General features: G+C 35.6%; 2 protein-coding genes across 2 annotated transcripts; one reads left to right on the top strand and one right to left on the bottom strand.

The window, feature by feature from the left end:
- Nucleotides 1-1,641: 1,641 nt before the first annotated feature.
- LOC111404152 (ubiquitin carboxyl-terminal hydrolase 22) lies at nt 1,642-5,136 on the top strand. The gene is made up of 3 exons (XM_023032914.1): nt 1,642-2,915; nt 3,412-3,530; nt 3,873-5,136. The coding sequence occupies exons 1-3, from the start codon at nt 2,137-2,139 to the stop codon at nt 4,649-4,651; spliced, it is 1,677 nt and encodes a 558-aa protein (XP_022888682.1). The 5' UTR covers nt 1,642-2,136; the 3' UTR covers nt 4,652-5,136.
- A 484-nt stretch (nt 5,137-5,620) lies between these two features.
- On the bottom strand, nt 5,621-8,810 carry LOC111404153 (mediator of RNA polymerase II transcription subunit 30). The gene is made up of 3 exons (XM_023032915.1): nt 8,121-8,810; nt 7,707-7,796; nt 5,621-5,955 (listed from the first exon to the last, which is right to left on the bottom strand). The coding sequence occupies exons 1-3, from the start codon at nt 8,592-8,594 to the stop codon at nt 5,857-5,859; spliced, it is 663 nt and encodes a 220-aa protein (XP_022888683.1). The 5' UTR covers nt 8,595-8,810; the 3' UTR covers nt 5,621-5,856.
- Between the last annotated feature and the right edge of the window lie 2,610 nt (nt 8,811-11,420).

Genomic DNA, 11,420 nt, shown 5'->3' with positions numbered 1-11,420 from the left:
TGAACAATATTCAACACATGAGGAATGTGTTGATGGGAATTTCAGAGCAAAAAATCAAGGAGAGGCTAGCGGGAGAGTGGCTTATATGTTGTCATCCGGGATCGAAACTAGTGCTTCATGGTGGGAAGAAGAGAGGAAAGGCTACTTTTGTTAATATTATGCTGGTCTCCTTCAGTAGACAAATGTGGTGGCAATGTCCATAATTGCTACTGCTAATCACAAGAAAAAAGGAAAATTCCGGATCAATTCAGATGCGGTTGTCTCTGAGGAGGATAACATGGAATTGGGCAGGATTATGGGACAACTATGATGTAGTTGTGGCTACATTGACAAAGGTTTTAACTTTATTCCATCCTTCCTACAAGTCATATGAGTAGTGTCTAAAAGAAGGAATTCTTCTTGGACTACGAGATACTTCTCCGGGTTGAATCTTCAAAAATTTTAAAGATCTTTGTTTGAAATTAGCAAACCCCATAGCTCATGAAATCACATAATAATATGAAGTGCCACTTCAAAATAATGCTGGATAATTGGTACATCTTGGGATATGGTATGTTTGGACAACATAATAACTCAAATATGGTACCATTACCACATATCAAAAATAAATGTCTATCTATGCTTCTTTCTTCAGAGTTACAAGCTCCAACTAAAGAAGTGGATTGCACTAGGTGGGTACAATTTTGTCGTGTTTGTGTCACACTCTTATATACATAGCAGCGGATTGAAAAGAATGATGAAAAAATATTTATATAGCCAACTTCAAAATAGTTATCATGTGAAATGTGAGTTTTAACATATTGCCCCCAATATTCTAAACATGATTGTATCTTGTTACTCAATAATCATTTACAAAACAAGGGAAATTTGCTAAAGTGACTACAAGATCCAAAGTCACAAGGATAGCATATTTTTTTGTGAATAAATTTCTTCTACTCCATCACTAAAATTTAGAGATATGAATTAATTTCTTCTACTCCACACTCATTTGGCTCGCATTACATCTCATTAAATTAAATTTTTCTCTCTCTTATTTTCAATCACACAATTTTCAATAAAATAATATTATACGTAAATCAAAAACTTTTCATTCTTTTACAACCATTCATTTTTCAAAAAGAAGAAAAAATTATTCCTCCCATTATAATCAAAATGAATGGGGGCCAAACGGGTAGAAAATTGACGATTGTCCAACTTTTAAAGAGTCATATCCAAATTCAACACGATCTTAAAGTCACGTAAAAATTATGTGTCAGAGAGTAAAGAGCCTTTGGCTATTTATTTTTCAATTGTTTTTCATAGTGTTCAAGTAAAATTCAACAAGAAAATCGGGAAGGCTTAAATTTAATTATCTATACTTTTCTTTGTTTGCTTACTCAACTCTACATTCATATAATTTGGTTGAGGAAGGACCAAATGACCAAATTTCCAATTAAGTCTTGTTAAAACTTCATCAACTCTTTAGTGGATCACATTTTAATTTCAACTGGACAATTTATGAATGTATAACTTTTATCGAATTTTTAGTCATAGCTATTTTATCAATTTTTATCAAAATTCACTAAAATTTTGATTACAAACTTTGTCAAACAAAAAGAAATACAGCCGACACCAAAATCAGCTAAAAAGCCTCAACCAATGTGCGATGCCACCAAAAGGCCCGTTCTGGAATTTGATAAATTGGTGTACAGTCTCATAGCCAGCCTCACATCACCAACTTGATGATCAAATTTTAACGGTAAAGATCAGCCAGGTAGAAAAGCACAGGTGTTCTGTACCACGCCAGAAAAGTAGGTCGGTCTCTGGGGCACAAAATAGCGCCTCCTCCTCCTCCTCCCCCTCCACCACCACTACCACCACCTCCTCCTCCTTCTCCTCTCGTTAAACTGATTGATACCCAGTTAAATTTCATTTTACCTTTAATTTTTATTATATAAATACTTCAAATCCATTATCAGATCAACCCTTTTTTGGTGTTGATTGTTTCTAGAGTCTTATATTTATTATTTATTTGTTATTAAGAAAAATTAACCATTGATTATCATATAGCTATTACCTTCGAATAAATCTGAGGATTGTGATACAAAACCAAGATTTTATTTTTCTTCTTGAAGAAAAGATTCAATTTTTATCAGTATGTCATCAAGGAACTCTGCTTGCACAGCCCCAAAGCCATGCGAGCACCTTGAAAATTATAAGCTGAAGCATGGTTTACTGGGCTATAATTTGATCCAAGATTTTTTCAAGATCAATCCTTATGGAAGAACAATGATTGATAAATCAAAAACAGAGATGCCCATATGCAGTTTTTGCTCAGGGTGTCAAGGTAGATTTTTTAAGTGTTTGATCTGTTCGTCAATGTCATGTTGCACGTCTCCTGAATCAAATCATGCCCTTTTGCACAGTCAATCTTGTGGTGGTCATGAGATTGCTGTGGAAATCGAAAGGGCTGAGCTTTATTGCTGTGTATGTTGTGATCAGGTGTATGATCCTGATTTTGATAACTCTGTGATGAGCAAACACTTAATGGGGTTACCAAGAAGTGGAAATGGGGTTGTAATGGGTGGTGGGTTGCGGCTGAGCAAGAGGAAAAGGCTTGATTCTGGGATGGATTTGGATTCGAAGTACATGAAAAGATTGGTTTTGACTAGGGATCAGAGATCTAAGTCATGTTTCCCTTTGGGATTGAGGGGTTTTAATAATCTTGGGAACACTTGTTTTATGAACTCCGTGTTGCAAGCATTGCTTCATGCGCCCCCTTTGAGGAATTATTTCCTTAGTGATAGACACAGTCACGAGAGATGTAGGATAAGGTTGACAGATCGATTTTGTTTGCCTTGTGATATTGATGTCATCTTTTCTGCTGTGTTTTCTGGTGATCGGACTCCTTACAGTCCAGCTCCATTTCTTTACAGGTTCGTTTAAATTCGCATGATTGAGCTCTATTACTTTTAAGCACTTCTTGGTTATCTTAGATTATGATATTTGTTGCTATATGCTTAATCCATGTAAAATATGAGTGGTGTATGCCCCATTTGTTTCAAGTTAGAATGTAGCAGAGTTAATTGGTTAATTGAGACTTTGGATGGTGATCTCCTTTAAGATCTATAATTTGAAATATAAACATAGGAAATGAAGTTTATTTGGTAAGGTTTCTCAGTTTATTTAATATGATTTTCCGCTTGACAAGGAAGTTTTTCATGTTTGTAATTGTGAGCATTACATTTTAAAATCCCAACAGAGATTTCTATGCATCCCATGAATCCTCTAAACAAATGCTCAACTTTAGTTTATTCATAGGTTCTTGTTCTCTTATATTGTTATAATCACTTTTTCTTGGTGGTTGTATGTTTAATGAAATTAATTGCCTTAGTAGATTAATCTGACTATGATGAATTTTGTTCTTTGCAGCTGGTGGCAGCATTCAGAAAATCTTGCCTGTTATGAGCAGCAAGATGCTCATGAGTTCTTTATTTCGATATTGGACATAATCCATCAGAAATTGAGGAAAGCTAATAACATAGTTAAAGGTAACTAGATACTAAGATTTTGTTATGTCTGTTTTGAAGTTGTCAGGATGAGATTTAGGGTGTGTTTGTGTAAGTTATTGACATGCACGAGAAGGTGTCTATTTGGTTGTGTAGGTGCCAATGGTGGGGATCTTATATAAAAATAATTAAAAAAATCTTGTGTTCTGTTATATTTGTGAAGTGATTATATGTTTTTGGGTGTCATTTGGAATTGAATTGTGAATGAATCAGACAAATTGAAGAAAACCAAAAAATAGGTTTGTTCTGGAAAACTGTTCAGATTCAAGAATTTTATGTCTTATAGATTCTGTTACACTGATTGGAAGAGCTTTTGTAACACAGAAAATGGAGATTGCCAGTGTATTGCTCACAGAGTTTTCTCCGGGCTACTGAGATCAGATGTAACATGTACGTCATGTGGATTTACTTCGACTACTTATGATCCTTGTGTGGACATTTCTCTCAACTTGAATATGGACCCTTGCTACCCATCCAGTTGTAAGAGTAAGCCAAACAAGCAAAATGCAAGCACAGCTGATTCTACCTTGGCAGGCTGCTTGGACCTCTTCACAAGACCTGAAAAGTTGGGATCAGATCAAAAACTGTACTGTGAAAATTGTAAGGAGAAACATGATGCACTGAAGCAAATGTCCATCAAAAGCCTTCCATTAGTGTTGTGTTTGCACATAAAACGATTTGGACACTCAACAGTTAGAAAAATGTCGAGAAAAATTGATCAATATTTGCAGTTTCCTTTCTCCTTAGACATGAAGCCATATTTATCCTCTTCTGTTGTCAAGAAAAGACTTGGAAACAGAATATTTTCCTTTGACAGCGATGAATCTGACATTTCTACAGAGTTTGAGGTTTTTGCTGTGGTTACACATTCGGGGATGTTGGAATCTGGCCATTATGTGACTTACTTGCGTTTAAGAAACCAGTGGTACAAATGTGACGATGCCTGGATAACAGAAGTGGACGAAGGGGTGGTCCGAGCCTCACAATGCTACCTGATATACTATGTGCAGAAAGTGCTATACCATAAAGGGGGTGAGGATCTGAGCTGCCACCCGATGTCAACAAGGGCAGGCACATTTGTTCCTATAGCTGGATTTTGCTAGATGAACATTTACATCCCATTTAAACCTGCACCAGCTTGGAAGAGAACTCACATAGAGATGGCTGCTGAGAACGGATTCTCCAGCATGAATCGTGTGGAAAAGGGCGACCATTGTTTCACTCAGATGCGAACAGTTGTTCGATTCTCTCTGCAGTTTGAATCAGCAGTTGATTTCTTGCAAATTGGGTGGTGTGAAAGAAACTAGAAAACGATGGTGTTGGACCATTTTCTACCTCAACTTCTTTCAGTATCTTGCTGATGCTATTTTAATGTAGCTTGTGTAAAGATTTATTTATTTAACAATTGACAGGAGTTCTCTTCCAGGTTCCAACGTTTTATTTTTGGAACTTTTTATTTGGGAAAAAGGTTGACTATTTTATTTCAGACGGCAATGGTGATTTCTCAACATTATATACTAATTCTTTGCAGTGAATTGTGGAACAAGTATGGAGATATACAAACAATTTTTACTCGGGTTTTTGCCAATGACTTGAATGACTGGTTTGACAACATCGAATGGACTGAATAGAATGACTACATGCTAAGGACTAAAGTTTATCACGTCTTTCCATAGCTTTCTAGAAAACGACTCCGGTTGAAAGATGGAAGCTTTTGTTGCAAATCAGTCTAGTTGTGAACTTCTGCAAACAGGCACAAGAGTGATATCAGCTTGAATGTGAGCCAATAAGTTAAATTGACCTGAACTCGAGCCCCGAAATCCCTTAACCGAACCAAGTTCAAGCAAAATTATAACAAGGTTTTTTCGAACTGTAATCCACTGATCCATCAATCAACATATTGAGAGACGGAAGGGGAGCAATATATGAACCCATTTTCGAAACTTTTTCATATTCTATCAATTAATTTTGATGAAAAAACATTTAAGAATTAATTAACCAGTTCCCATCATCAGCAGTGCCACAATTTCATCTTTCTGAAAAATTTTGGAATTTCTTCCATGAAAAATGGAAAACGGAAACCAAGCTAAAGCTAATCTGCCAAGCTTTTATACATTATCATCAAGGGCTATACCAATATTATCAAACTTACATTGACTAAAACAAGGGTAAACCAGGAATACTCTCAGCTACATTAAAACAATAACACATTGATAGTGAAGTCAAAATCAGAAAAGAGTTCAGCAACATAGCAACACCTTGAAAAAATCTATATTTCCATAAATCATATTGCAAAATCCAGCTGAACTCATACTGAACAAGGACTTTGCCAAGTAGATATGTCGGCTATAAGATTTCGAAGCTGGTCTATCAGAAGCTTCAGATGCTTATTCTTGTTCGTGAGCTCCTAAGAAAGTAAAGATGTTTAATAAGTCAGTAGTTATTGCAGAAAAGATACAATAGAATGGTATCTTGTAAGACTACTATGAATAAGCATTAAACTGGATTGAACAAGTCAAAGAACAATATCATCTCTGGTGATATTGAATATACTGTTGGCCATTCTCTTCCATAATCACCCCAACGCCCTTCCCCTCAACACAAAATAAGTGACAAATAAATCAGTAAACGACTTAATATAAAGACTTAATTCCATATCAACGACTTCTTTAGATGATTAGATGGATGCACAAATTTTTCCAGAACAGACTCAGTAAAACTACAGACTAAAGTTCAGATACATACGTAGTTAGACGTTCTAAAGATCTTCTAATCACTCCCTCCATCTTCACAGTATCTATATCCAAAATGACCATAAACCCCAATAATCATAATCAAGTTTTGAAATAACAACACTTCCCAGTTATAACAAATACAGAAGAAGGCATAGCTGCGATCATGACTTTTACCAAGGACATGCGCTTTCTACCCAGACAAAATCGACAGACAGCCTCATCTATATCCTCTAGTTAAGAATAGATGCTTCACATCAAATGTCATCTCCCAATGACAGATTAACTTTTATTCATCATTTCGATAAGCTTGATAATTAGTAAAACATAACTTTTGATTATTTGCTTCTATACCTGAAACCTTTCCTGCATTTATGTCTACAGTTCAAATTTTGATGGTATAGTACTATGAGCCCAACCAATATACGAGCCTTCCCATGTGGGGAATGGAAGTCTAATACTAGTCGAATTTAAGTTTACCGCATTCCATAAATGATTTTGTTTGCATTTTATAAGAATGAATGATTAATTGGCATAATGGTAGGGTGCATAGAGGTACAAACAAGCAACCCACGTTCAACCCACCATGATAAGGTGTATAGTGATACCACCGTGCACCTTACCATTTTGCCAAGCAACTCATTGACTCATTACAAAATCCTTTTAAGGCATATGGTAAACTTAAATTGAAATTTGGCTTCCATTCCCTATGCAAGCTGGGCACTCTTTGACAAAGCTCGTAGTACTAGACTCTCAAAATTTTAATTTAAACACGTAAAAGCATGAAAGTTTTAGGGGTACTTCCATTTTTCTCTTATTTTAAAGTCAAAAAATTACTGATTTTCAAAAAAAAAAAAAAAACACTGTAACCTACTATCTAAATAAGTAAATTATTTCCAGTTTTAATTAATTAAAATTATTATTCATTTTTAAACTTGCTTTTTTGCTTATAAGTTAAAATTTTAAGCTTAGCCAAACCTTAAATTCTTTGTGTTTCCCAGTCAAGCACTAGGAAACTTTAATACAGTCAAATGTCTTTCCATAAGCACAACAACAATAAATGAGATGGACTTTTAAGATGACGAGTAGAAGGGACAAGGTAGTTAACATATAACCTTCTTGTGTGACATGGCAACTCAAAATTTTAAGTAAAATGAATAAACAAAAAAATTCTTCACCTATTGGGCAATGCAACTTAAAGCAGTGACAATATTAGAGCTGAAAAGAGAATTATTATAGACGAAAAATGATTTACCATTGCAAAGTAATGCAACTCACAAGCAAGCTGAAAATGATTCATGAAAACCACTGGCGGATTTAGTGGGACTATATATATATATATAGTGTGTGTGTGTGTGTGTGGAATTTTTTTTCCACATTTTATCCAAGCTTAAAATTAAATTTTTAGTCCAGTCTCATCGCATACCTTTCTTAAGGTAGAGGCCTGCTCTTCAAGCTTCTCAATTTCAGTTTGCTCTGAAGGAGATACAGATGAAATAGCTTCAGGCGCCTTTGCCTATTGTAATGGAAGAGTCCACTTGTAATCAATTCAAGAAATGAAACTAATAAACATCAAGTTTAGCAAGCATGGATGATAATAATTCAAAACACCAATATAAATAAACCAAGAAAGGCACCATTCTACTTCCATTTTGAATTCTACAGTACCATTCTACCTTCCTATCATAAGATTAACGAATTCAGAGGCCATACAGTAGAGAATTCTTAAAATGTCAATAGCATGTTTACTAGAAGGATTGGATAGTCTTGGACACTACGTCCTCGTTCATCGTATAGTCACATCTAGTCTATTATTACATAATACGCACTAAAAAATTACCTTTTCAGCATTGGAAATGGCAGTGAGAACAGAGCGCAGAGCCGCCACAGCGGCTTTGTACCGGAGGCGGGCCTCATCGAGGGCCCCACCCCCAATATCAAAGTTAGGGTGATGAGACTGGGCGGCAGAGGCGGAGGCGGAGGAAGAAGCGGAAGAAGACGAGTCCGATAGAACGTCACCATTTGAGTGTTGCCCAATACTCATACTGGTAGGCCCGCCATTAGCAATAGTAGTATTAGCAGCGGCGGCGGCGCTGGTATTACGCTGAGTAGTGGTGGCGGAGGTGGTGGTGGGGGTAGACCAGAGATTTGGATTGCAAAGCTCGTCATTCATGGCGGAAAGGATTAAGAAAGCGGCTTCAATTGTTTCTTCGAGGTGTTTTTGGCCGTCAATTGCCAGCTCTTGCGTGGTTTTGGGGGTGGTGTAATTGGCGGAAGTGGGGGAGGAACTCAACGTCGAGGGCTTGTCTTCCATTAATTGTTTTTTATAATTACGTTAAACAGATGTTGGATTTGCGCCCTACTTGGATACCGCCGGCGGCGGCGATGATGTGGTGGTGGGATAGGAATCCAAATGCAGGGTTTTACAAGTAAACGGAGTACTCAAATGTTACAAAACGGCGTCGTATCTTCTAAGAGCAGGGTAAAAACAAAAGCGAAAGGGAAAGTCTGTCCTAATAATATAACTTTTCATGTTTGGCTAAGCTTATAAGTTACTTACTTACCTCACGATATATGCTGCTTTTGTATTTTCTGAAGTCGAGAACAAGAATATGCAATGTTTAACAAATATTAGCAAACATGTCGTGAGACGATATGATTCACTCTTATCTCCAATTTTTGTTTCTTTATAACAATATCTTTAATTTTAATTTTAAATCATAGTCATCCCTAAACAAGGTATTATGTTTGATCATTTTTTTCAAATTATTGCGACATGCTCATGTCCTTCGAACATTCAAAGAGACTAATTTATTTGTGTCTTTCCTTCGATTTATTTATATTCACATTTTAATCTTATTGTGACATGTGTGAGTCCTTCGAACGTTCAAAGAGACAAATATATTTGTGTCTACACTCAATTACGTATACTCACATGTTAATCATTTTGTATGTTTACAAGACAATTTCTTTATTTCTTCTTTTAACATCTTGTTCTTGCTGTGTCTTTATAGAAAATAGAAGGGTGGCTATCTTCTTCAAAGTGGAATTCCAATTAATCCGATGTTTCTTATATATCCAATACAAAAAATCAAATTGATGTTGCCGCGTGATATTGAGGTGCCTTCCTTAAAGATTTTGTAGATTGGGACCGATAACAATCAAGGGCGGAGCCGGAAATTTTATCCAATGCGGGCAAAATTTAGTCAAGATCGAACTTTTCGGTTATGAATTTAATGATATTACGACAATACTAAAAATGACATAACGACAACATTAATAAGATAATCATCTTCTTCCTTATTTTAGGATCTGCAATAAGTTGTTTAACATCAAAATTCATTTTATTTGATATCTCCTCATCAACATTTTCTATGAAATACTTTCTTTTAAAAAATCTCTTCATTGACATTTCACACTAAAATAAACTACAAATGCCAGTTAAATACTAATTAATAAGAAAATAACTACTAATTTTTACAAATTGGTAAAACACTAGAAAATCATCACTAATTGTTTAACTAATTGACAGAAATCAAGATTTCAAGAATCCATCACAAATATTACCAATATTCAACTAAGTCACCGGATCTTTCATGTTAAATCATCAAGAAATTAAAGAACTATAGCGGAAGTGTACCTGAATCAGACATGGTTATTTGCAATAATTGAATCATGCGGTATAGTCTTCCAAATCTACACGCAACCTCCTTTTTCTCTCTATGATGGGATGCAAAAGAGAATGAATAATACGTACGTGTGATTTGGGGATCATAACCGTATTTATATAGCGACACACTTTGACTAATTCGGCCTATCATAAAATTAGGATTTGGGCCCGATCTCTACACATATATAAACTCACACTTTAATTGGATACATTAAAACCCAAAATTGAAGCCTTATTAGATCACTTTAATTGGGTTTAACCGAATTTGATAGTCTTTAATTTAACACCCAATTATTCACACATATAAGTCCATCGATGGATTAAAAATCCTTACAATCTTCCACTTGGGCTATATGTGTCACCTTATAATTGTGCATTAAACATAACCTTATGAGTACTCAGAATTTTGCTATCATTATCGAATGTATCCCCAAACAATCACGTTCATCAATCATATCAACATAGGATTAAAGCGGCTTTCGCTACTTTCATGTAGCTAAACCCATCAATGGTCACGTATATCAATATAACCGAATGACATGGATCAAGCATGGATGTGTAGCATGAAACTTACATGTGATGTGATCTGTAACATGCCTATTTTCAACTGGTTCACCTTGATGCCTTAGTGAGATCATTTTAAATAAGTTCAGAGATAATAAACCAAATAACTTTATAACTAAAAATAACTATAACCTTAAATCGTATCCAAAACAATAGTACATGTGTCTAATATGAAAAGCAAAAATACCAACTTCTACTGAAACTAGATATCTTTAAGAGACATTACACCCATATGAGCAGTGTGCTCATGAAAAACCTTGGGTATTAATCCCTTAGTAAGCAGATCCGTAATCATAGAGTTTGTTCCAATATGCTTTATTGACACTTGTCCAGTGACAAAATTACGCAGCCATATCCCATGATTTGATACCTCATAACACGCTATAAATTCCGCTGTCATGGTGGAAGTAGCTATGAGTATCTGTTTAGCACTCTTCCAGGAAATAGCACCTCTAGCAAGCAGGTAAATATAGCCTGAAGTAGATCTCCTACTATCTTGGCATCCCGCGAAATCGGAATCAGAATAACCGATGATCTCCAACTGATCCGATCTCCTATATGTGAGCATGTAGTCTTTTGTTCTCTGTAAATGTCGCATGACCCATTTGACTTCTTTCCAATGATCCATTCCCGGGTTACTTAAATATCTCCCTTGCATCCTAACAATGTACGCTATGTCCGGACACGTACAAACCTGAGCATATATCAGACTCCTTATAGCTGAGGAATAAGGAATCTTCTGCATTTCTTTAATTTCCAAGTCATTATTAGGGCATTGACTTAAACTGAACTTGTCTCTTTTAGTAACAGGGGTGTCATTTGGTCTACAATCTTGCATGTCATATCTTTTAAGTACCTTTTCGATATAGCTCTTTTGTGATAATCCAAGAATACCTCGAGAACGAT

The sequence above is a fragment of the Olea europaea genome, chromosome 11, assembly GCF_002742605.1.
Source record: "Olea europaea var. sylvestris chromosome 11, O_europaea_v1, whole genome shotgun sequence".
Lineage (NCBI taxonomy): Eukaryota > Viridiplantae > Streptophyta > Magnoliopsida > Lamiales > Oleaceae > Olea > Olea europaea.
This window is presented reverse-complemented; position numbering and strand designations above follow the sequence as displayed.